General features: G+C 44.1%; 1 protein-coding gene across 8 annotated transcripts; it reads left to right on the top strand.

Moving 5' to 3' along the window:
* Nucleotides 1-2,249: 2,249 nt before the first annotated feature.
* LOC141074236 (uncharacterized) lies at nt 2,250-25,860 on the top strand. Of its 8 annotated transcripts, none has more exons than XM_073561829.1 (6): nt 2,314-2,447; nt 7,029-7,188; nt 9,074-9,151; nt 10,068-10,250; nt 10,335-10,437; nt 21,631-25,860. In XM_073561829.1, the coding sequence occupies exons 2-6, from the start codon at nt 7,126-7,128 to the stop codon at nt 23,454-23,456; spliced, it is 2,253 nt and encodes a 750-aa protein (XP_073417930.1). In that variant the 5' UTR covers nt 2,314-2,447; nt 7,029-7,125; the 3' UTR covers nt 23,457-25,860. The 8 variants fall into 8 exon arrangements, with proteins under 8 accessions (XP_073417928.1, XP_073417929.1, XP_073417933.1 ...); XM_073561830.1 differs by having other exon boundaries at nt 2,324-2,401; XM_073561833.1 differs by having other exon boundaries at nt 2,325-2,401; nt 9,002-9,151.
* Nucleotides 25,861-27,729: the final 1,869 nt, after the last annotated feature.

Here is a 27,729-nt window from a genome sequence, read left to right as displayed (position 1 = left end):
TCTTCACCAGGTAAACCAATATAACAACACAAAATTTAGAAATACACATTTCTGACATTCAAAAAAAAAAAAAAAAATCAGTGACTAATATAGCCACCTTTCTTTACAAAGACATTCAAAAGCCTTCCATCCATAGGTTCTGTCAGTTGCTTGATCTGTTTACGATCAACATTGCGTGCAGCAGCCACCACAGCCTCCCAGACATTGTTCCGAGAGGTGTACTGTTTTCCCTCCTTGTAGATCTCACATTTTATCATGGACCACAGGTTCTCTATAGGGTTCAGATCAGGTGAACAAGGGGGCCATGTCATTTTTTCTTCTTTTAGACCTTTACTGGCCAGCCACGCTGTGGAGTATTTGGATGCATGTGATGGAGCATTGTCCTGCATGAAAATCATGTTTTCTTGAACGATACCGACTTCTTCCTGTACCACTGGTTGAAGAAGGTGTCTTCCAGAAACTGCCAGTAGGTCTGGGAGTTGAGCTTCACTCCATCCTCAACCTGAAAAGGTCCCACAAGTTCATCTTTGATGATACCAGCCCATACCAGTACCCCATCTCCACCTTGCTGGCGTCTGAGTCGGAGTGGAGCTCTCTCCCCTTTACTGATCCAGCCTCGGGACCATCCATCTGGCCCATCAAGAGTCACTGTCATTTCATCAGTCCATAAAACCTTAGAAAAATCAGTCTTAAGATATTTTCTTGGCCCAGTCTTGACATTTTATCTTATGTTTCTTGTTGAAAGGTGGTCGTTTTCCAGCCTTCCATACCTTGGCCATGTCCCTGAGTATCGCACACCTTGTGCTTTTTGATACTCCAGTAACGTTGCAGCTCTGAAATATGGCAAAACTGGTGGCAAATGGCATCTTGGCAGCTTCAAACTTGATTTTCCTTAATTCATGGGCAGTTATTTTGCGCCTTTTTTATCAACACGCTTCTTGCGACCCTGTTGGATATTTGCCATGAAACGCTTGATTGTTCGGTGATCACGCTTCAAAAGTTTGGCAATTTCAAGACTGCTGCATCCCTCTGCAAGACATCTCACAATTTTTACTTTTCAGAGTCTGTCAAATCTTTCTTCTGACCCATTTTGCCAAAGGAAAGGAAGTTGCCTAATAATTAAGCACACCTTATATAGGGTGTTGATGTCATTAGACCACACCCCTCCTCATTACAGAGATGCAAATCACCTGATTTACATAATTGGCATTTGGCTTTCAAGCCTATACAGTTTGGAGTAGGACAACATGTATAAAAAGGATGATGTGATCAAAATACTCATTTGCCTAATAATTCTGCACACAGTGTAAAGTTTAAAAAAACAGCAATATCCTTCACCTCTTCGTTGTTGTGTCCCACCCCATAATCCATGTCTTGGGGATAAATAGTTTTCAACCTGGATGGTGCCAAGATGCGACCGCCCAGGCTGAGAACCACTGGTGAAGCGGCTGCTGTGAGCGCAGCCTCAGTGACCAGCGCAGCATCATTGACCATCATTGAGGTTGCCGCAGGTCACTGAGGCTGCAGTCCCAGCTGGTCCAAAGAACTGCGCTGACCTCCCTCTGGTGAGATCTCCGCTATCGTAGTGAGAAAAAGTCTCACGGTGCAGAGGCGAGTTCACCACAGTGAAATTCTCCTGGTGAGTTCACCTCTGTATCGGTCCGGGTTCCCTCTGCTCACTGGGGCCCATACGCCAGTAATGCCCTGATGGTGACCCTGCAGTTGGTGCCTGCCTTGTGGGGAGTGGGTCCAGCTCCTGAGCCTGTTCCAAAACACCATGACCCAGGCCATGATGGATACATATGCCATGGAGTGGCAACGGTTTAAAGAGTAGTCCACTACTCCGAATACCCCTTCTCAATCCATATGTTTGCCCCTGGGAAAATAATAACATGTAGCTGTTCCAATGGTGTCCGCACTGTCTCTCCCGGGGATGGTGTGACATGTCACACAATACCTGTGGCCAATCAGCAGCCGCTTCATCACATTCCCATACATTGAGAGGAAGAGACCAGCAGTGTAAGATTATTGGTATGTATGTGCACTAGGGTCTTGTGGTTTGACGTAGGGACACTGAGCAGGCACTACCGTATGGTCACTATGGCTAGCAGCAGGGCTTGGAGAAGAGTCCAGATCATAGTGGCTAAAATGTGCATTACACCGGCATCATGGTGGACGTGAATTGTGGCAGGCGCTAGCTAGTGCGTACTGACATTACAGAGCAGTTCCGTGTGCGAACAGCAGAGGGTGCTCCATGCCATACAATGACTGGAGGATGCCTGCTGTCAGATGAAACGCTAAACAGACTAGCTGGAACGCACAGAGCGGAAGTGAAGTGTTCAGGTCCAGAGGGGAACATACTGTGCGCGGTGCAAAGTGTGGATGATCCTGGGGCAGAGAGGTCAGTGCGGCCCCGTCCCCGTCGCAACTGTGTCCCGCATAGTCAGGTAATAATATGTACTTCCGTGTCATTATCCGGAGCTTCTACAAGACGCCAGTGTCCAAGCGTGGATAGCAACAGTACCCCACCCGCAATACTAGGCAGAGTACCCCACTATCCGTTCCAGGCAGAGTACCCCACTATCCGTACCAGGCACAGTACCCCACTATCCGTACCAGGCACAGTACCCCACTATCCGTACCAGGCACAGTACCCCACTATCCGTACCAGGCACAGTACCCCACTATCCGTACCAGGCACAGTACCCCACTATCCGTACCAGGCACAGTACCCCACCCGCAATACTAGGCACAGTACCCCACCAGCAATACTAGTTACAGTACCCCACCCGCAATACTAGGCACAGTACCCCACTATCCGTACCAGGCACAGTACCCCACTATCCGTACCAGGCACAGTACCCCACCAGCAATACTAGTTACAGTACCCCACCCGCAATACTAGGCACAGTACCCCACTATCCGTACCAGGCACAGTACCCCACTATCCGTACCAGGCACAGTACCCCACTATCCGTACCAGGCACTACCCCACTATCCGTACCAAGCACAGTACCCCACCCGCAATACTAGGCACAGTACCCCACCAGCAATACTAGTTACAGTACCCCACCCGCAATACTAGGCACAGTACCCCACTATCCGTACCAGGCACAGTACCCCACCAGCAATACTAGGCACAGTACCCCACTATCCGTACCAGGCACAGTACCCCACCAGCAATACTAGTTACAGTACCCCACCAGCAATACTAGGCACAGTACCCCACTATCCGTACCAGGCACAGTACCCCACCAGCAATACTAGTTACAGTACCCCACCCGCAATACTAGGCACAGTACCCCACTATCCGTACCAGGCACAGTACCCCACTATCCGTACCAGGCACAGTACCCCACTATCCGTACCAGGCACAGTACCCCACTATCCGTACCAGGCACAGTACCCCACTATCCGTACCAGGCACAGTACCCCACTATCCGTACCAGCCACAGTACCCCACTAGCAGTACTAGTTACAGTACCCCACTAGCAGTACCAGGCACAGTACCCCACTAGCAGTACCAGGCACAGTACCCCACTAGCAGTACCAGGCACAGTACCCCACTAGCAGTACTAGTTACAGTACCCCACTAGCAGTACCAGGCACAGTACCCCACTAGCAGTACCAGGCACAGTACCCCACCAGCAATACTAGTTACAGTATCCCACTAGCAATACTAGTTACAGTACCCCAAAAGCAATACTAGTTACAGTATCCCACTAGCCGTACCAGGCACAGTACCCCACCAGCAATACTAGGCACAGTACCCCACTAGCCGTACCAGGCACAGTACCCCACGAGCCGTACCAGGCACAGTACCCCACGAGCCGTACCAGGCACAGTACCCCACGAGCCGTACCAGGCACAGTACCCCACGAGCCGTACCAGGCACAGTACCCCACGAGCCGTACCAGGCACAGTGCCCCACGAGCCGTACCAGGCACAGTGCCCCACGAGCCGTACCAGGCACAGTGCCCCAAGAGCCGTACCAGGCACAGTGCCCCACGAGCCGTACCAGGCACAGTGCCCCACGAGCCGTACCAGGCACAGTGCCCCACGAGCCGTACCAGGCACAGTGCCCCACGAGCCGTACCAGGCACAGTGCCCCACGAGCCGTACCAGGCACAGTGCCCCACGAGCCGTACCAGGCACAGTACCCCACGAGCCGTACCAGGCACAGTACCCCACGAGCCGTACCAGGCACAGTACCCCACGAGCCGTACCAGGCACAGTACCCCACGAGCCGTACCAGGCACAGTACCCCACGAGCCGTACCAGGCACAGTACCCCACGAGCCGTACCAGGCACAGTACCCCACGAGCCGTACCAGGCACAGTACCCCATTCGCCGTACCAGCCACAGTACCCCATTCGCCGTACCAGCCACAGTACCCCACTAGCAGTACCAGCCACAGTACCCCACTAGCAGTACCAGCCACAGTACCCCACTAACCGTACCAGCCACTGTATCCCAGTAGCCGTACCAGCCACAGTACCCCAGTAGCCGTACCAGGCACAGTACCCCACTAGCAGTACCAGTTACAGTACCCCACTAGCAGTACCAGTTACAGTACCCCACTAGCAGTACTAGTTACAGTACCCCACTAGCAGTACTAGTTACAGTACCCCACTAGCAGTACTAGTTACAGTACCCCACTAGCAGTACCAGGCACAGTACCCCACCAGCAATACTAGTTACAGTATCCCACTACCAATACTAGTTACAGTACCCCAAAAGCAATACTAGTTACAGTATCCCACTAGCCATACCAGGCACGGTACCCCACTAGCCGTACCAGGCACGGTACCCCACTAGCCGTACCAGGCAAGGTACCCCACGAGCCGTACCAGGCACGGTACCCCACGAGCCGTACCAGGCACGGTACCCCACGAGCCGTTCCAGGCACGGTACCCCACGAGCCGTACCAGGCACGGTACCCCACGAGCCGTACCAGGCACGGTACCCCACGAGCCGTACCAGGCACGGTAACCCAGGAGCCGTACCAGGCACGGTACCCCACGAGCCGTACCAGGCACGGTACCCCACGAGCCGTACCAGGCACGGTACCCCACGAGCCGTACCAGGCACGGTACCCCACGAGCCGTACCAGGCACGGTACCCCACGAGCCGTACCAGGCACGGTACCCCACGAGCCGTACCAGGCACGGTACCCCACGAGCCGTACCAGGCACGGTACCCCACGAGCCGTACCAGGCACGGTACCCCACGAGCCGTACCAGGCACGGTACCCCACGAGCCGTACCAGGCACGGTACCCCACGAGCCGTACCAGGCACGGTACCCCACGAGCCGTACCAGGCACGGTACCCCACGAGCCGTACCAGGCACGGTACCCCACGAGCCGTACCAGGCACGGTACCCCACGAGCCGTACCAGGCACGGTACCCCACGAGCCGTACCAGGCACGGTACCCCACGAGCAGTACTAGTTCCAGTGCCCCACTAGCAGTACCAGGCACAGTACCCCACTAGCAGTACCAGCCACAGTACCCCACTAGCCGTACCAGGCACAGTACCCCACTAGCAGTACTAGTTACAGTACCCCACTAGCAGTACCAGGCACAGTACCCCACTAGCAGTACCAGGCACAGTACCCCACTAGCAGTACCAGGCACAGTACCCCACTAGCAGTACCAGGCACAGTACCCCACTAGCCGTACCAGCCACAGTACCCCACTAGCAGTACTAGTTACAGTACCCCACTAGCCGTACCAGGCACAGTACCCCACTAGCAGTACTAGTTACGGTACCCCACTAGGAGTACCGGCCACGGTACCCGACTAGCATTACTAGTTACGGTACCCCACTAGGAGTACCAGCCACAGTACCCCAGTAGGAGTACCAGCTACAGTACCCCAATAGCAGTACCAGCCACAGTACCCCACTAGCCGTACTAGTTATAGTACCCCACTAGCAGTACCAGGCACAGTACCCCACTAGCCATACTAGTTACAGTACCCCACTAACAGTACCAGGCACAGTACCCCACTAGCAGTACCAGGCACAGTACCCCACTAGCAGTACCAGTTACAGTACCCCTTCTTGATGAAAATGTGGCCCCCATAAAATAATAAAGCCTGTACTCGCCTCCCGTGCTGGTGCCATTCCTGGCACTCGCGCTCCACGGAGCTTCTTTGTGGTGTTGTGACACGTGAGCCCGGCACCCAATCAGCGCTGTCGTCACTGTCTCCACCTTCGGACAAATCGAACATGAAGGGGAAGCCTGGCTGCAGCTGATCTCCAACTTCCTCTTCATATGTGTGACGGGTATATGGGCACTGGACTATGGGATGGAGGATGTGTGATCGGTATATGGGCACTGGACTATGGGATGGAGGATATGTGATGGGTATATGGGCACTGGACTATGGGATGGAGGATATGTATGACGGGTATATGGGCACGGGACTATGGGATGGCGGATATGTATGATGGGTATTTGGGCACGGGACTATGGGATGGAGGATATGTATGATGGGTATATGGGCATGGGACTATGAGATGAAGGATGTGTGATGGGTATATGGGCACTCGACTATTGGATGGCGAATATGTATGATGGATATATGGGCATGGGACTATGGGATGGAGGATGTGTGATGGGTATATGGGCATGGGACTATGGGATAGAGGATGTGTGATGGGTATATGGGCACTCGACTATGGGATGGAGGATATGTATGATGGGTATATGGGCACGGGACTATGGGATGGAGGATAATTATAATTTGCTATAACTAACCACAGTTACTTACTATGCCCGGGCAGCGCCGGGCTCTTCAGCTAGTAACAAATAAAATACAAAGAATGCAACCTTGTTGTGCTCCTATCCAGTGGTGCTCATCTTTTCAGACAAGCAAAAGAACATAATATATACTGTGTGGGGAGACATCGGGCGATTAGGTCAGAATTGTATGAAATATCACAGAAGTGAATGGAGAGGACAAGTTGTGGACTTTGTTAATATTTTGATTTTTTTTCTCTTGTCAATGGGAAACAAATGAAGGAGTTGGCAAAGGGAGATGCAGAGAAATATTGAGGCGAGAAGTGGATTAACCAAGCAGAAGAGATGACGTTAGATTCGAGGGACGCATACATGTTAGATGAAAGTCGGCAAACCTGTACATCCAGAAGGCATTCTGACAGATGATGGGGGATTTTGGGAGGTGAAGTTGAAATTCAGATGACCAATCCTTTTATTTTTGGGCGGATAAGCCTCTATGATAGCTTTCTGGCCTGTGGGTTTCTCACCTCTGCCCATTAAAGAGCACATGAATGTCCACCTTGACATGTACACTACTGTTCAAAAGTTTAGGGTCACTTAGAAATTTCCTTAGTTTTGAAAGAAAAGCACAGTTTTTTCCAATGAAGCTAACATTAAATGATTCAGAAATATTCTCTATACATTGTTAATGTGGTAAATGACTATACTAGCTGCAAATGTCTGGTTTGTAATGCAATATCTTCATAGGTGTATAGAGGCCCATTTCCAACAACCATCACTCCAGTGTTCTTATGGTACTTTGTGTTTGCTAACTGTGTAAGAAGGCTAATGGATGGTTAGAATACCATTGAAAACCCTTGTACAAGTATGTTAGCACAGCTGAAAACAGTTCGGCTGATTAGAGAAGCTATAAACCTGTCCTTCCTTTGAGCTAGTTGAGAATCTGGAGCATTACATTTGTTGGTTCCATTAACCTCTCAAAATGGCCAGAAAAAAAGAACTTTCATGTGAAACTCGACAATCTATTCTTTGTTGTTAGAAATGAATGCTATTCCATCAGAGAAATTGCCAAGAAACTGAAGATTTCCTACAACGGTGTGTACTACTCCCTTCAGAGGAGAGCACAAACAGGCTCTAACCAGAGTAGAAAAAGGAGTGGGAGACCCAACTGCACAACTGAGCAACAAGACAAGTACATTAGTGTCTGTAGTTTGAGAAATAGACGCCTCACAGGTCTTCAACTAGCAGCTTCATTAAATAGTACACGCAAAACGCCAGTGTCAACGTCTACAGTGAAGAGGCGACTCCGGGATGCTGGCCATCAGGGCAGAATGGCAAAGAAAAAGCCATATCTGAGACTGACAAATAAAAGGAAAAGAATAATATGGGCAAAAGAACATAGACATTGGACAGAGGAAGATTGGGAAAAAGTGTTATGGACAGATGAATCCAAGTTTGAGGTGCTTGGATCACCCAGAAGAACACTTGTGAGATGCAGAACAACTGAAAAGATGCTGGAAGAGTGCCTGACGCCATCTGTCAAGCATGGTGGAGGTAATGTGATGGTCTGGGGTTGCTTTGGTGCTGGTAAAGTGGGAGATTTGTACAGTGTAAAAGGGATTTTGAATAAGAAAAGCTATAACTCCATTTTGCAACGCCATGCCATACCCTGTGGACAGCGCTTGATTGGAGCCAATTTCACCCTACAACAGGACAATGACCCAAAGCACACCTCCAAATTATGCAAGAACTATTTAGGGAAGAAGCAGGCAGCTGGTATTCTATCTGTAATGGAGTGGCCAGCGCAATCACCAGATCTCAACCCCATTGAGCTGTTGTGGGAGCAGCTTGAACATATGGTACACAAAAAGTGCTCATCAAGCCAAACCAACCTGTGGGATGGGCTTCTGGAAGCATGGGGTGAAATTTCTCCAGATTACCTCAGCAAATTAAGTGCCAAAGGTCTGCAATGCTGTAATTGCTGCAAAGGGAGCATTCTTTGACGAAAGCAAAGTTTGGAGGAGAAAATTATTTCAAATAAAAATCTTTTTTTCCAACCTTGTCAATGTCTGGACTAGATTTTAAATTCATTTGGCAACTCAGTTGATTAATAAAAGTATGAGTTTTCATGGAAAACGCAAAATTGTCTGGGTGACCCCAAACTTTTGAACGGAAGTGTATGTATGGAGGAAATGCTTATTGATCTCATATGTATGGCTAGCTTTAAACATGTCTGATGTGATGTATATCTCTAGATCAACTTGTGACCCTTGTTCAGAGCGGAATCTAGGTACTACAGGTTAAGTACTGAAGATTGTATCCTACAGATGGAGAAAAACCAGAGCCAGCTTACTGAGAGAATATTGAACATCACCTTGGAAATCATCTACGTGCTAACCGGAGAGGTGAGGGCTTGTGGGATTTGTCATGGTAACATAAAACCCATAAATAAAGTAGTAAAAACAGTGGTGGCCATGGTGTTTATTTAGGGTAACTAAAAAGTCCATTAAAACATTTAATAAATTAATAACCTGTAGACCAATAAATTAATCATAACACTAAACCAATCCACCCATAAAACTGGGCCATTTTCCCTCAAATGAAACAACACGACAAAGGAGATAAACATTAAAAAGTGGGAAGGGAGGGTGGGATCTTCGTTCTTCTGACAGGATGACAAGATAACTGTCACCACCTCAGATTTTTATACCTTTTCTCTTCCCGCACTTTTTCAAAGCAGCCAATCAAAAACCACCAGCTATAACTGGAAATAACCTGCTGGTGGAACCGCACGCTCCGCTCCCGAGTGCTGGCGGCAGTGCCGGGTATTAAGATGCGAGACTCGTCCGAGTTTCCTTCATGTGTGATCCCGGCCTTACCATGAGACTCCCCTTACGTCTGCGCTTCAGGGGGGGCTACCATTATTATTGCTTTTAAAGCATCACTCCAACTTTTTTTTAAATTCTAGCGCTGGGGTGGTGCAAGTAATCTAAGTTCCCTGACCCCAGTCTTATACTTATCAGCTGCCGTCTTTAGCTCCTCCCGCTCCTGTTCCGATCTGCCAATTAGTGGTGTATGCGGGGTTATATAGGGCTCAACATCTCAGCTCTACTAGATCTGTGGCAGAGAAACCTGTGACTCAATCACAGCTGCTACACTCAGTAAGCTAAGTGATGCATCGCTGGAATAAGGGTCTCTTTCCCTACCTCATGCTGCTGTCAAATTACATAGCAAAATTCTGCTGACGGATTCCCTTTATATAAAGTAGTGATCATTGTGTGTTTTTGAAAGTAATTATTTATTTTAATTATTTTTTTTAAGGATTATGGACCTGTATGCAATGAGAATGTGATACCCAGAAGTAATTCCTATGTATTTGGAGGGTGCAGAAGTATGCAGGGCCCCATTACGGAGATGCAACCTAACTCATCAGTACAAGAGAGAAGCAGTGAGCAGAAGATCCTGGACCTCACCAACAAGATCATTCAGATGCTGACTGGAGAGGTGAGCGCTGCTGGGAATACTGGGACATTACATAGCACCCCAAGGGACGTGTCTAAATAATGACAATTACAACGTGTGTCTCAGGTTCCTATAAGATGTCAGGACATCTCCGTCTATTTCTCCATGGAGGAGTGGGAATACATAGAAGGACACAAGGATCAGTACAAGGATATGATCACACCACAAGGTAAGGAGAGGTAATTTTGCATTTTTTGAATGAAAGGTTATTTTTCCTTTGCTTATAATATTATGACAGTCTGCTTCCCATTTTCCACTATTTGCCACTGCGTGATCAAATTAGTTCATTGCTTGATAGAAAACATTCTGCATAGTCTTAAACAGGCATGCCATTGCAATTATGGATTAACAAGAGAGAACCCCTTAAAAAAAACAGTGTAAAACCTGTTTGAAAATACAGAATCACCTTTATTAACCCCTTAGTGACAGAGCCAATTTGCAGCTTAAAGGGAATCTGTCACCCCTTTTTTCAAATATGAGCTGTCGGCACCGACATCAGGGGCTTATCTACAGCATTCTGTAATGCTGTAGATAAGCCCCCGATGTAACCTGAAAGAGAAGAAAACACGTTAGATTATACTCACCCCGGCATCCGGTCCGGTCCAATGGGTGTTGCGGTCTGGCGCCTGCGCACTGCAGTATTCTGCTCTGCCCTCAACAGGGCAGAGCAGTGCGCCTGCGCAGGAGCCACGACAGGCAGCAAAGAAAAGGACGGCATCGTATGAAGATATGAGGCACCGGACCGTAACACCCATCGGACCAAGACCGGACCGCCCCCCCGGTGAGTATAATATAACATGTTTTTCTTATCTTTCAGGTTACATCGGGGGCTTATCTACAGCATTACAGAATGCTGTAGATAAGCCCCTGATGGCTGTGTCGGCAGCTCATATTCGAAAAAAAGGGTGACAGATTCCCTTTAATGTCCAGGCCAATTTTTACAATTCTGACCACTGTCACTTTATGAGGTTATAACTCTAGAACGCTTTTAACGGATCCCGCTGATTCTGAGATTTTCTCGTGACTTATTTTACTTCATGTTAGTGTTAAAATTTCTTCGATATGACTTGCATTTATTTTTGAAAAAAATCGAAATATGGCAAAAAAATTTAAAATTTTTCTATTTTCAAACTTTTAATTTTTATGCCCTTAAATCAGAGAGATATGTCACACAAAATACTTATTAAATAACACTTCCCACATGTCTACTTTACATCAGCACAGTTTTGGAAGCAAAAAATTTTTTCTTAGGAAATTATAAGGGTTAAAAGTTGACCAGCGATTTCTAATTTTTACAACAAAATTTACAAAACCATTTTTTTTAGGGACCACCTCACATTTAAAGTCACTTTGAGGGTTGTACATAACAACAGAAAATACCCAAAAGTGACACCATTCTAAAAACTGCACCCCTCAAGGTGCTTAAAACCACGTTCAAGAAGTTTATTAACCCTTTACGTGCTTCACAGGAACTGAAGCAAATTGGAAGGAAAAAAAATTAACATTTAACTTTTTTTAACAAACATTTTACTTCAGAACCAATTTTTTTTTTTTATTTTCACAAGAGTAAAAAGAGAAAATGAACCACAAAATTTTGTTGTGCAATTTCTCTTGAATACGTCGACACCCCATATGTGGGGGTAAACTACTGTTTGGGCGCACAGCTCAGAAGGGAGGGAGCACCGTTTGACTTTTTGAACGCAGAGTGACTGCAGACTTGTCCGTTTGGACCGGAAAACCCCTTTAAGTTCCTTGTTAGAGAACAACAAGTTGTGCAAAAAGTTCTGAAACAGTTGGACATGTGCATTCAAAAGTTAAGAGAAGGTCGTGTTACATTCACCTGAAAAAATTAGAGTGCATCCTGAAATTTCACCTGAAAGCCAAATATCCCTAACTTTTTGTGAAGGTCAAACACTAGTAAGAGCAAGAAGGTTCAGAAAATAGGGCACAAAATGCATCTTAAACACCTTGGAGATGCTGCTATTTTTTTAATCACTTTTTTGGCTTTGAGTGTAGTATTAGGGTTCATTGCATAATAAACAATACTCTGTGAAGCGCAGTTGAATGCTGGGCTTAATAGGTGGGCAAACAAGACCTAAGCCATCAGGTAATGCATCGGTGTCCAACTATAAAGAGTGGTGGGTAACAGGACGCACACCCTGCTTTTACTGACAGTTGTGACAGCAGCATTTAGGAGGTTAAATTTAGCTAGCTCCGATATAAGCATTTACTTTCAGGTGCTGTCTGTATAACACAGCTTCCACTTTTGCTGTTGTGACTGATCAGTGCACACATTCCTCGTACTTACAGTATGTGGCGAACGTAGTCAAGAGGTTTTAGGGGGTTTAGCTGTGATGACATTCTGTGGGTTTACCATGAATGTGATTGTTGGGGTCACATTCCTACTCTCTTGGTTATCTCATAAATTTTGACCGGAGCGCGTGTGCCACCATACTATTCAATCTCTGTCTGCAGCGGGGGGGACATTGTTCTTTGCACTTCCATCCTAGTGATCAGTTGAAATCCCAGCATGGGGGCCTGCCTTCGGCCTCTTTAGAGCGTAGACTGTACTGAAACTTTTTGTATCCATGTTGAATAACTGAATCATCTTTCCATGGATTAATGGAAAACACTTTCTCCCTGTTGTTGACAGCAGTTTTTTTTAAATTATTGAATTATTGCACTGTTTTGTTCAATTTCAATACCTTAAAGGGAACCTGTCACCAGGTTTGGCCGATACGTGTTACGGCCACCACCTTTCAGGGCTGATATACAGCATTCTATAATGCTGTAGATAAGCCCTCGATCCAACCTGCAAGAGAAGAAAAATACGTTTTATTATACTCACCTGCAAGGTGGTCTGGTCCGATAGGTGTCATAGGTCTTAGTCCGGCGCCTCCCATCTTCTTGCTATGTCTCCCTTCTGCTTGCTTCTTGTCTCCCTGGCATTGCTCTCCTGCGCAGGTGTACTTATCTGCCATGTTGAGGGCAGAGTAAAGTACTTTAAAAGAAACAAAAATAGAATAGGTGTTGGTGTGCACTCAGGGTCACATTAGAAGCGAGGTGGTGGTCCCAGAAATAATTAGCAAAAATTTACCGCACACTCTCAGATTAATTTGCAACCATTAGTGGAATTTTATTAGACAAAAATAAAGATGAGTGCCAGTGTACAACATTGATCCAAACCCAGACAAAATAGAAACACCCGACGTTTTGACCCTCCATGGGGTTGCTTGGGTTCAGAAGGAATAGGCGCCAGGGTTAGAAGAATAGCTGTGCAAATGCTTCAATGCGGGTAATGGTAGGCAGTGAGTTAATGGCAACCTTTAGTGAATTTAGCCGGAAGGCGGTATAGTCCTGTTCAGGTTAAAGCGTAGCTGCTCACATATAGTCTGTGTAATGCCAGTCATTAGTGGCCAGTGATGGTAAATGAGTCCTGAGGTTGTTGGACCACCGGAGATATACTTGCGCCCTGCTCGCTAGCCTAGTGGGCACTATTACTAAAAAGAGGCACAGAGGAGGCACTGTTACTTTGTGGAAGCTGTGAGGGGTTGACAGACTTAGCTGCAATTCGAGGTAGACTCAAGCACACGGGTGATTAAAGTCTCTCGGTGGTTTATTGCCTCATAAACCAAAAAAGCAAAATGGTAACAGAAAAACAGCCTGCCTGGCTCAAATGAAAATACACAGCTCATACACCGTCCTGCGCAGGTCCTCTGGGGCAACATATATGGCAGCTCTCTTGCGTTCCTCCAGATACATAAACCGATAAAAAAAAACCTGGCTGGATATTTAACTCTCCTCCAGCCACACCCTGGAGGTGGAGATATGGTGGGTAGGCGTCCTGCCCATCATGAAAGCCATGCCCATATCGCAACTGGATTGCTCTCATCACATATGCTGGAGAAACGCTTATGGCTTTCACATCACACAAAAAAGCAATTTTGGTGACACACATCACCCCTCATGTACGACACCAGTGATCCTGTCACAACGCATAAAAGGACAAACTCTTACTATGTGGAGGCACAGTGGAGTCATTATTACTATATGGGCGCATTGTTGCTACACAGAGGGATCGAGTATGCCAGACAAAATAGAATTTATACTTGACCATTAAGGCATAAATATCCATGTAACCCCTTAATCAAGAGTGCCATACATGTTTAACGCTCACACAGGGGATATACAGTATACGACTGCATAAAGAAGATGACCAGGGCAGCTGGAGAGGTGAGCGATGAGGTATTAGTTGTAACCTTTGCCGACTCGATATCTGTTCCTACTTGCATGCAAGTTTACCTTAAGAACAAGCCTACATAGCTTATCTAGTTAATAAGCCGGGGACGGCCTATAGTAAGAAACTTAAAAGGGTTTATTCAGGACTATTTTTTTTTTTTTACTATGTGCTTAAAAACTAACAGGTAGGTAATTGCTAACCACTTGCCTGTTCTACCCGGTGCTTGCACACAGCAATCACCAGCCACTACTGACAGCGATTCAGCTTCTCAACGGTAACAGAGCAGATCTTCCGGGTGATTCTGTGGACAGGGCGTGACTGCCGACGTCATTCTGATTGACAGTCGGCTCCCCCTGCGAGTTAGGCAGTCATGCCTGGTCAACAGATCAGAGCAGAATAGAAGACACTGCTCTGTCAAAGTGACATCAGTGGAAGCCGCTGAGTCACTGGCAGGAACGGTCTGTGACCACTCTGTGCCAGGAGAGACTTGTATCTGGCACAACAGGCACGTAGGTAACAATTACCTGACAGTTATTTTTTAGGCCCGTAGTAAAGAAAAAAAATAGTCCGGGATAAACCCTTTAATTTCCAGGCCTAGGTGATGATAAAGAAGTGTTATGTTGGTTTTGGGCACATTTGTATTCCAGCAGTTCAGCACAAAGCCTCATGGGTAGAGTTGAGCGATACCGTCCGATACTTCAAAGTATCGTATCGGATGGTATCGGCCGATCTTTAAAAAAAGTATCGGTATTGCCGATTCCGATACCGGAAGTCCCATTCAAGTCTATGGGACTTCCGGTATCGGAATAAGAAAAACCCTTTCCTGCCCTTGTACAGCCTCTCTGGGGTCTGTACGGGCCTTTCGGGGGGCTGTGCCGGCCTGCCAGGGGGTCTGTGCAGGCTCCGGTGGTCTGTGCCGGCCTGCCGGTGGTCTGTGCAGGCTCCGGGGGGCTGTGCCGGCCTGCCGGGGGGCTGTGCCGGCCTGCCGGGGGGCTGTGCCGGCCTGCCGGGGGGCTGTGCCGGCCTGCCGGGGGGCTGTGCAGGCTCCGGGGGGCTGTGCCGGCCTGCCGGGGGGCTGTGCAGGCTCCGGGGGTCTGTGCAGGCATCGTCCGATGGGACTACAAGTCCCATCGGGCGATGCCTGCTACCATGACAGTGATTGACACATTAGCCAATGATGGGACAGTAGTAGTCCCATCATCCGGCTAATGTGTTAAATGTAAAAAAAAAAAAAAAAAAAAAAAAATTACATGCTACATACATACAACATGCATACTACATACATGCTACATTCATACTACATACTACATACATGGTACATACATACTACATATATACTACATGCATGCTACATACATGCTACATACTACATGCATGCTACATACATACTACATGCTACATACTACATATATACTACATGCATGCTACATACATACATACTACATACATACTACATGCATGCTACATACATACTACATGCATGCTACATACTACATACATACTACATGCATGCTACATACATGCTACATACATACTACATACATACTACATGCATACCACATATATACTACATACATACAATACATTCATACAATACATACATAGACATGCAGTACATATAACATAGAGTAACATACTTACCAATACTTGTCACATTGTTCCCCGAAGCCATTGTCTATTCCGGGATAAATATTAACATAACAAACCACAAAAATACCCACGATCCGAAGCAGTCCACGAGTGTGTCCCACGACGATCTTGGGTAGAGAACTGCAGCATCAGATGATGCTGCCGTTCTCTACGGGCTGCAGGAATCCAATGACGGAAGGTAGGTATCCTTCCGCACTGTATTCCTCCGCCACTTAAAAAAAAAAAGTCCCTAGTCTCACTTTATGCCATTGCTGTGTGGGAAATTCCCACACAGCAATGGCATAAAGTGAGACTAGGGACTTTTTTTTTTTAAGTGGCGGAGGAATACAGTGCGGAAGGATACCTACCTTCCGTCATTGGATTCCTGCAGCCCGTAGAGAACGGCAGCATCATCTGATGCTGCAGTTCTCTACCCAAGATCGTCGTGGGACACACTCGTGGACTGCTTCGGATCGTGGGTGAGTATTTTTGTGGTTTGTTATGTTAATATTTATCCCGGAATAGACAATGGCTTCGGGGAACAATGTGACAAGTATTGGTAAGTATGTTACTCTATGTTATATGTACTGTATGTCTATGTATGTATTGTATGAATGTATTGTATGTATGTAGTATATATGTGGTATGTATGTAGCATGTAGTATGTATGTGGTATGTATGTAGCATGCATGTAGTATGTATGTAGCATGCATGTAGTATGTATGTAGCATGCATGTAGTATGTATGTAGTATGTATGTAGTATGTATGTAGCATGTATGTAGCATGCAGTATGTATGTAGCATGTATGTAGTATGTATGTAGTATATATGTAGTATGTATGTAGTATGTATGTAGCATGCATGTAGTATATATGTAGCATGCATGTAGCATGTATGTAGTATGTATGTAGTATGTATGTAGCATGCAGCATGTATGTAGTATATATGTAGTATGTATGTAGCATGCATGTAGTATGTATGTAGTATGTATGTATGTAGCATGCAGTATGTATGTAGCATGTATGTAGTATATATGTAGTATGTATGTAGCATGCATGTAGTATGTATGTAGTATGTATGTATGTAGCATGCAGTATGTATGTAGCATGTATGTAGTATGTATGTAGTATATATGTAGTATGTATGTAGCATGCATGTAGTATGTATGTAGTATGTATGTAGCATGCAGTATGTATGTAGCATGTATGTAGTATGTATGTAGTATATATGTAGTATGTATGTAGCATGCATGTAGTATGTATGTAGCATGCATGTAGTATGTATGTAGTATTTTTTTTTTTTTTTTTTTAACATTTAACACATTAGCCGGATGATGGGACTACTACTGTCCCATCATTGGCTAATGTGTCAATCACTGTCATGGTAGCAGGCATCGCCAGATGGGACTTGTAGTCCCATCGGACGATGCTTGCACAGACCCCCGGACATCAGCACAGCCCCCCGGCAGGCCGGCACAGCCCCCCGGCAGGCCGGTACAGACCCCCACAGGGTGCACAGACCACCGGCAGGCCGGCACAGCCCCCCGGCAGTCCGGTACAGACCCCGGGCAGTCCACACAGCCCCCCGGCAGGCCGGCACAGCCCCCCGGCAGGCCGGCAGAGACCCCCGGAAGGCCCGAAATGACGGCGCATCATGATGCGCACACACCGCGCATCATGATGACGTCAGGCCGTCAATCAACTGAACTTCCGATTCCGATGCCGAATTCCGATATTGAAAAAATATCGGAAGTCGGTATCGGAATTCCGATACAGCAAGTATCGGCCGATACCCGATACTTGCGGTATCGGAATGCTCAACACTACTCATGGGACATTTGCATATTGAAATTCTAAGATTCTTTATAAGGATTTCAGGACCTACTCGTGGTAATACTTTAGAATACATGATCTGCTGAGTGTTGCCAAACCAACTTTCGACATTTCCCAAAAGTAATGTAGCATTTTTATATAGTAATAAGACACTACAAGTCTCACAATATACAGCAGGTGAAATAAGTATTTACTAAGAAAATATATTTCTAAAGGTGCTATTGACACGAAATTTTCACCAGATGTTGGTAACAACCCATCAAACCCAAACTGACAAAGAAATCAAACCATAGATGTCCATAAAGAAAAGTTATGTGTAATAATGAGAAATGACACAGAGAAAAAGTATTGAACACGATTACTGAAATGTATTTAATGCTTCGTACAAAAGCCTTTGATCGTGATGATAGCTTCAAGAAGACTTCTGTATAGAGCAGAGCTGTGGAGTCGGCATAAAATGGACAGAATCTGAATTCTAAAATATATAATAAATTGGGTTCAGTGCAGTATGGGATGTAATTTTTGTATAAAAGTTTGGGAAAGGTATACAATGTCCTATAAATGTCTGTTATTTTCCTGATCTAAGGATCTTGACTTTTAGTTATTATTTATTATTATAGCGCCATTTATTCCATGGCGCTTTACATGTGAAAAGGGGTGTATACATAATAAAAAAATCAAGTTCAATAATCTTAAACAATCCAAGTCACGACTGGTACAGAGGAGAGAGGACCCTGCCTGCAAGGGCTCACAATCTACAAAGGACGGGAGAGGATACAATAGGTGAGGGTAGAGCTGGTCGTATATTGGTTTGTGATTACTGCAGGTTGTAGGCTTGTCGTAAGAGGTAGGACTTCAGATTTTCCTTTTTAAAGCTTCCACGGTTGGCGAGTTCCCGAGTAGGGGGGATGCAGAGAAATCTTGTATGTGATTGTAGGAAGAAGAGATAAGAGGGGAGTAGAGAAGGAGATCTTGTGAGGATTGGACGTTGTGTGCTGGTAAGTATCGGGAGACGAGGTCACAGATGTATGGAGGACTCAGGTTGTGGATGGCTTTATATGCCATGGTTAGGGTTTTTAACTCGAGTTTCTGGGTAAAGGGGAGCCAGTGAAGGGATTGACAGAGGGGAGAGGGCGGAGAATAGCGGGGGGTATAAGTGGATTAGTTGGGCAGCAGAGTTTAGAATAGATTGGAAGGGTGCGAGAATGTTAGAGGGGAGGCCACAGAGCAGGAGGTTGCAGTAGTCAATCAAGGCAAGAGATGATGAGGGCATGCACTAGAGTTTTTGCAGATTCTTGGTTGAGGAAAGTACAGATCCGGGAAATATTTTTGACTTGAAGTTGGCAGGAAGTAGAATGGGCTTGAATATGTGGTTTGAAGGAGAGAACAGAGTCAAGGATTACCCCGAGGCAGTGAGCTTGTGGGACTGGGGAGAGTGAGCAGCCATTTACGTTAATGGATGGGTTTGTTGGTGGAGTCAAGTGATATGGGGGAAAGATGATGAACATGAATGCTATTTTGTCCATGTTAAGTTTTAGAAATCTTGCAGATAAGAAGGATGAAATAGCCGACAGACATTGTGGGATTTTGGTTAGTAGGGAGGTGATATCTGGTCCAGAGAGGTAAATCTGTGTGTCATCAGCATAGAGGTGATACTGAAAGCTGTGAGATTCTATGAGCTGTCCCAGACCAAAGGTGTAAATGAAGAAGAACAGGGGGCCTAGGACTGATCCTTACGGGACTCCGACAGATAGGGGTGAGGTGAGGAGGTGGTGGACGAGTGGGGGACGCTGAATGTCTGGTCTGTTAGGTATGACAAGATCCAAGATAGGGCCAAGTCTGTGATGCCAAGAGATGAGAGGTCTGTAGTAATAGAGAGTGGTCCACTGTGTCAAAGGCAGAGGACAGGTCCAGAAGGAGGAGGACAGAGTAGTGTCACTTGGCTTTGGCAGTTATTAGGTCTTTGGTGACTTTAGTTAGGGCAGTTTCAGTGGAGTGATGCAGTAGGAAGCTAGATTGTAAGCGGTCGAAGAGGTAGCAGGAAGAGAGGTGGGAGGACAGTTCGAAGTGGACATGTTGTTCCAGTAGGTTTCAGGCATAAGGGAGAAGTGATATGGGGCGATAGCTAGATACAGAGGATGGGTGGGATTGAGCCATGTTTGAAGCGTGACGGAAAAACACCAGTTGTTAGTGACAGGTTGAAGAGATGGGTTAGGGTTGGGATGAAGTGGGATGTGATCGGGTCAGGTGCACAGGTGGTGAGATGTGATCTTGAGATAATTGCAGAAAGTTGAGATGAAGCTGTACTGCATTTTATGTACATGCTCAGTAGTGAGGCAGTGCTGTGGAGTCAGTCAGAAATCAGGAAAATTGAGGAGTCTGCGTCAGAGGTTTGACTTACTGACTCCACAACCCTGGTATGGAGTAGCTAGTCTCTAGTCATGTACATTGCTCAGGTGTGATTTGGGCCCATTCTTCCACACAAACACTTTTCAAATCCTGAAGGTTCCATGGGCTCCTTCTATGAACTCTGAGCTTTAGTTTCTTCCATAAATTTTCCATTGTATTCAGGTCAGGTGACTGGCTGGGCCATTCTAGCAGCTTTATTTTGTTTCTAGGAAACTAATTGAGAGTGTCATTTGCTTTATGGTTGGGATCATTGTCTTGATGAAATGTCCACTTTTGTTTCATCTTCATAATGTTGGTAGGTGGCAGCAGACTTCTATCAAGTATGTCTCAGTACATTTGTCCATCCATCCTTCCTTCAATTATATGACGTTTGCAGAAATTTGATGCGTTGTTACCAACATCTGGTAGAATTTCATGTCAATAGCACCTTCAAAAATATATTTACTTAGAAAATTGGTTACATGTTTAATACTTACTCAATGTAGATACTCTCAATAATTCACTTTTGCAGTGTCCTAAATTTTCCTGGAACATTCCAAAATAATCTAAATATTTTTCTTCATTTTGGTTAATTAATATTTTTAACTTACACTTGTTGTTCAGTGCCATTGGGATGCAGTCTTAAACATGTCAACCGTTAGGTGTCAGACTATTTTTTTTTTAAGAAATGTTTTTGCTACCTGGCTTGTAAGACTTGTGAAGAAGCTTACAAAATAAGGTTCTAATAAATAATGTTTACTAAGGTTCTACTCACACTTGCATTAACAGGTTCAAGCTGGATTGTTTTGACATACTTTTCAAAATTTGTAAAATTCTAAATGGTGACCTACAGTAAAGTGTAGTTCTTGTTGCCAAAAAAATATTGGAACCTTGTACCTACACCTTAATTATACTCCCACATGGTCAGACCTCCTTCATGCTGGATGGTACAGTTATGAAAGCCATGGCATATCATGCATGAGTATTTAATACTGGAACTGTGTACTGCTTAGCATGCTTATACCACTAAGGTTGAGAGTACAAAAATAGTTGTACATTTAAAAATGAGTGGGGTCCATTAGTGTCTCTATTACAATATGCATGACCTCCGACGGTCAGTTTCCATGACACTAGTGTAATCTGAATTCAGACTGATGTTTTAATTATTTTTTCAGAAGATTTATTTGTAGCTATTTTCCTATAAAACTAGGTTTGGATTATTAGTCAACAAATAATTACTTATGGTAATACATCACATTTCCCTTTTTAACAGATTTGACTAGGGCTACTTATGAACTTGGAGAATTTTATCCACCTTTTTCTTCACCACTCTATTTGAAGAATGATCATGGTTTTCATACAGTAGTCCAAGAAGTAAGATGTCCATCAATGGGCGAACTTAATTTGATAAGCTATCAGGACAACTTTGCCAAGAATGCATCATCTTCTGAGGGAATATGTCTGAGACAGGAGATTAGACCATACACATGGCACATAAAACAAGATACACCAAATAACTTCGGGAGATTATGTAATGAGGGTGACAATGGACAACAAAAGTCCATTTACAACCACCCTATATTTTTGGACCATACATATGCAATTCCTGCCCAGAAAACAAAGAAAAGAGTCTTCACAGATGCTGATATTCCTACACCCAAAAATACACAAGAATATCTTACGTCTCAGCCAGCATTCTATAATGAAGGAAGGGATACATACACTGGCCTACATACTCCACTGGATTCTATACAATACAACACTGTCCACATTAAGGAAGAATCAATGTCACATGAGGGAAATCCCATTGTCACAGATTACATGCAAGAATATAAACGTTCATATACTATGGAGGAACCAGTCTCAGGTAATATCACAGACACGGGCTTTTCTACATCCACAGAACTTGCACATGGTCAGTTTCATATTAAGGAGGAACCAGTCTCATATAATGTGTCAAATCTCAAAGACACAGACTTTTCTACATCCACAGAACTTGCACAAGGTCAGTTTTATATTAAGAAGGAACCTAAGGAGGAACCAGTCTCATATATTGGTGGCTATACTGAAAATACAGCCCTTAACACTCCTACATTCCATACACCCCATCATACAGCTCATCACTTTCAAGAGGACCAGCCATCAGAAATTGACATTTATTTACCAACAGATACAGACCAGACAATTAGTAGCAAACATGTCCATAGAAGACTTGTTTGTCAAAAGAGAAACACAGACAAGCCATTTTTTTGCACAGAATGTGGCAAAAGTTTTCTTAGTAAGTCTGGACTTTCCACACACAAGAAAATCCACATGCTAAGGAAACCGTACACTTGCACCGAATGTAATAAAACTTTTCTCATTAAGCCGAATCTTGTAAGACATCAGATGATTCATTGTGGAGAAAAATATTCATGTGAACGTAGTGGTAAGTGTTTTTCGAAAGCATCAAATCTCAATGTTCATCAAAAAATCCAGACATTGAAAGGCCCGTTTTCCTGTGCCAAGTGTGGAAAACGTTTCCTCAGTAACTCAAATTTTATCCGGCACCAAAAATTTCATGGACTCGAGAAACCGTTTGCTTGCACAGAATGTGACAAATGGTTTTCCAGCAAAGGTCAACTTGTTGAACATTGCAGACTTCACTCAGGTGAAAAAACATTTTCCTGTCCTGATTGTGGGAAAACATTCATTAAAGTCCAAAACCTCCTGAAACATCAAAGGCTGCACACTGGGAAGAATCCATTTTCTTGTATAGAGTGCGGAAAAAACTTTACGAGTAATAACTATCTTATACGCCACATGCAGCTGCATACAAGTAAGACGACGTCATACCCTTGTGCAATCTGTGGAAAATATTTTGACACTAGTTTAGATCTTACTATTCACCAGAGAATCCACGCGGAAGGGAAACCAGGGACTAATTCTGAATGGCGGAAATGCTTTATCCGTAAATTGGGATTTGTTATACATCAGAGAAACCACGCTAAAGACAAACCTTACTCATGTACTGAATGTAAGGCGCGATTTATGAAGAAAAGTAATTTGTTCCTTCACCAAAAAGTTCACAGTGGAGTGAAATCTGAGCACATAGGATGAAAAATGTTACTAGATATACGATAGTAGGGATATTTTCTTTATGTTGGATATGTGATTATTACATTGAACAGTTATTAATGTTATTTAGTTGCATTGGTCTATGCATTCGCTTCTTTGGCTACAGGTGACCAAATACATAATTCATTGTCATGAAATCGTTTCTTAAAGGGAATCTGTTAGTAGAATCAACCCTTCTAAGCAGTCTATTTGGGCATACAGGTCATAAAAACGTTGCATTGCCGTTAATATCAGGAGTCTTGAGCGTGACCTGTTGGGATGAATAGTGAATTGGAGTGTGAATTTGGTTAAGGTATTTGGTTGAGTTTGTTCTTTACTGACAAATAAGGGCTACTGGTTGTACAGGGTGGGCCATTTATATGGATACCCCTAAATAAAATGGGAATGGTTGGTGATATCAACTTCCTGTTTGTGGCACATTAGTATATGGGAGCGGGGAAACTTTTCAAGATGGGTGGTGACCATAGCGGCCATTTTGAAGTTGGCCATTTTGGATCCAACTTCATTTTTTTTCAATGGGAAGAGGGTCATGTGACACATCAAAATTATTGAGAATTTCACAATAAAAACAATGGTGTGCTTGGTTTTAACGTAACTTTATTCTTTCATGAGTTATTTAAAAGTTTATGACCACTTATAAAATGTGTTCAAAGTGCTGCCCATTGTGTTGGATTGTCAATGCAACAATTGTTTCCCTCCTCCCATATACTAATGTGCCACAAACAGGAAGTTGATATCACCAACCATTCCCATTTTATTTAGGTGTATCCATATAAATGACCCACCCCATAGAAGAAGCTGCTGCGAAAGAACAAATTCTGACATCTATTCTGAAGCTAGGCTAAGGGAAATATCAAAAGTTATGCATCCCAAAGAAGATTAAATGAGAAGGCAGAAGTAATTTTGGGGTTTTATAAACGTGTAACAAAAACATGTTGCTCAAGTAATGCCTTGATCCAAAGGTCTTTTTTCATGTTCTTAATATGAAGGTGTTATCCTTCAAGCCATTATTAAAGATGCACTGGAAGCATTGCGTGAACAACTTCCCCAGTTGCTGCCAACATGTTTGGATTGTTGCTGATGGATCCTATTTATGATTGTGTTCATTCACGTAATAAGGTGTGGGGTTTCAGTTCACAAGTAGACACTAATTTCAGCATAGGCACAGGTCCGGGGCAAACACAAGGGAGCATTTATTGTGTTTTTCCTCACTTCAACTGAAAGTGCTTTCTTCAGCACAATAGGATTTAACATAAACAGTCTTTTTTTTTTTTTCAGGTAAAGCAAAATAAAGTAAATGTAATGGTTTCCCCAATCTCTGTGACACATGCATTAGGAGCACAAAACACTCTGGGCTGTCATAGCTGCCTATTATTTGGCATTAAATGCCTGGGCTAAAGTATGAGACTATGAGAAGAGAATTTTCCCACCCAGGCTCTCTGGTCACTCCTAAATCCTGGATCCAGAATATACTCAAAACAAGCTACTCCATAAACTAGTGCTGCTAGGACAGACTTTATGGGATTTACATCACCTAGACCATACACCTCTTTGATACATTCACTCTGTCAACCACTTAACCTGACTCCTTTTTACAAATGCTTCAGGAAATATTATCTTTGGTGTTAAATTAGCATCTCTTTCTGTGGTAATATGAAGAATATTGCATCTTGCTGATTTTTATCATTGAGGTTTGCTACATGTATCTAGCTATTCCAATTACCCTTCTGGGCATTTTGAGGCGTCTGATATACTAGAAGTATAACCTGTTAGGAACTTAATGTTTAGAATTAATTTTTTGCTTTTGTATTTTTCAAGTATAGTGTAATGAAAATGACTATGTTCTTTATACATTTTAACATTCCTTGATGTTAGGACTGAGTGATACAGTCTAAAAATAAAATCTTGATTTTGTCACGTTTTTTCATTATTTATCACTATTTAGCAGCAATTTTTATTTTTTTTCACACAATTTACAAAACCTATATTTTTCGTGACCACTTGAATGCTTCTGCTTGAGCACATGATTGAATGCTTCTGTTTGGGCACATGGCAGAGCTCGTAAGGGAAGGAGCACAATTTCGGCTGGAATAAATTGTGGATCACATGACCTTATTTTAGACACTACACCCCTCGAGGAAGTTACAGGTTCTTCACAGAAGTTTAGAACATTGTACAAAAATGAATGTTTTTTTTTCCATTAAAATGTTGACTTGGCTCACATTCGCTGAACACATAAGATGTCAGAAAAGTGAAGCCCCCCAAAGTGATCCCATTTATCAAACTGTACCCCTTAATAAATTCATATCGAAGTGTACTGAAGTGTTTTACAGAATTGTATTCTATTGGGCCATAAAATGAAAATAAAAATGAAATACAAATAAAACTGAGTGTTGTTTCCTCAAACACTGTGCCATAGGAGCAGATCCCCCTCACAAGTGACTTTCACCTCTTGGAACTCCTCTACAGGTTTAATGACTATTTTGGCCCCATATGTATTTTTCAGAAATAAGCATACAGTTGGTATTGCAGAGTTAAAATTGCAAATTTGCCATTGTAGTACCTAATACATGTGTTCGCTTGTGCTTCTGGAGACACACACCCCATAAATTAAGTGGGTTCTTCCCACTACAGTAATGCCACATGTTAATGCTAACTGTGGATTAAACACACTTTAGGGCTCAGCAGTCATGGGGGCATTTAGATTTGGGATGGCAGGGAGAACCTTGTCGCTTTTCCAGAACCTTTGTGCTATGAGTAACATGGAAGCTTCCTATATCTCTGTTAGCAAATAATGGACATGGGTGGGGCTTGTATTTCATAAATTGAGTTGAAGCTTTTATTAGTACCATTTTGGGGTACATACAATTTTGGATCACTCTTAAGACTCCATTCACATTTATACTCTGCCTTACACTGAGCATTTACATCGAGTTTCTGTCTAAATATGCAAAATAAATTATTCAGACAGAACTATTCACTATTCTCACTGTTTCTATGGTGCACATTATATAGAGGTGGCCAAAAATGTGGTCAAATGTGTTTTTGTGCATGCCTAATAAGAATGGACACCGTGGGGAAAGAGGGCAGGTGAAGTCTTAAGTGACTCCACCATCAGCCACATTTCAGTGAATGTTTCTTTTAGACATAGAAAGATTTAGAGATATTGGGCCTGATTCATTAAGACGGGTGTCGTGCACGCTATACTAAATGATGGGCGTGATGCAGTAACATGCGCCTAATTCATTAAGAGGCGCATCTTAGAACTGGCAAGTGCCTACGCTAGAAATTTTACTCCAGGTATGGAATGGAGTATCATTTCTGGCATAAGGTATACCACAACTTTTCATGAATTTCTTGGGTGGACTTTGCCACTTCTTGTATCACTCCAGTGCCGTCAACAATTTGAATGTTTTATGACAGAAAACTGGCAAACACCATGAAACCAGGCCATAGAGAGGAGATTTATACATTAACCCCATGGTAATTGCTCAGATCAGGGCGCAGGATAAATGTGAATCAATATGAAAAATTACAATATCCACTATGGCGCTGCTGACTATCCTCCTATACCAGCAGCAAGTATTCTGATAAATCCACTTGTCGCTTAGTGAGCTACAGTAATCCTGTGGAAGGAAACCGGAGTTTCCGAAATGCGTCAGTTTGAGGATAAATTCAGCGTGCCACAACATGATCTAACTGGAAGCTGCAAATGTGATGTCACATACCATCACCCTCCTATGGCAGTACACACTTTTCTGCTCTACGGCTTTTTCCCTAAGCATGCGCCATCGGCTGGGGCGCCTCTGTGGTGTGAAGCGCTGAAGGGACTGTGTCAGAAGAAACTAATAGACATTGAATACAAATGAAGGTAAACCTGTCGTGTCATGACTGCACTTTTAGTTCACTATTTATGATTGCTGGCTCTTAGCATTAATTGGCGGTACAGTACAGACATATACTTTCAGAGTTCACAGTAGCTATTTACAGCTCCGAAGGTGTACAACATAGGAAGAGTAAGATCACCACCCATAGTAGTGTCAATGGTCATACGTTCTACAAGTTGTTTTAGATACTGTTCACATCTGTCACTTATACGCACTATATTGACTGCTTATAGCAACGAAGGAGCTGCACTATTGTGTGTGTATAGAGACATAAGGGCTCTCTCTCACCAGAGATTATATCAGACAAATGTAATCCGATTAAAAATCAGATTGCACTCGTACCATTTTAAACCTATGGTTCTGTTCTC

Source organism: Dendrobates tinctorius, unplaced genomic scaffold (genome assembly GCF_039654945.1).
Source record: "Dendrobates tinctorius isolate UK_male_01 unplaced genomic scaffold, ASM3965494v1 ptg000331l, whole genome shotgun sequence".
NCBI lineage: Eukaryota > Metazoa > Chordata > Amphibia > Anura > Dendrobatidae > Dendrobates > Dendrobates tinctorius.
This window is presented reverse-complemented; position numbering and strand designations above follow the sequence as displayed.

Bases quoted from the DNA above. Each gene is read 5' to 3' on its own strand.
- LOC141074236 (XM_073561827.1), top strand. From the start codon at position 2,265: ATGACTGGAGGATGCCTGCTGTCAGATGAAACGCTAAACAGACTAGCT. The intron at 2,448-9,073 runs GTAATAATATGT...TGTATCCTACAG, and splicing joins ACTGTGTCCCGCATAGTCAG to ATGGAGAAAAACCAGAGCCA. The intron at 10,251-10,334 runs GTGAGCGCTGCT...CGTGTGTCTCAG, and splicing joins TTCAGATGCTGACTGGAGAG to GTTCCTATAAGATGTCAGGA.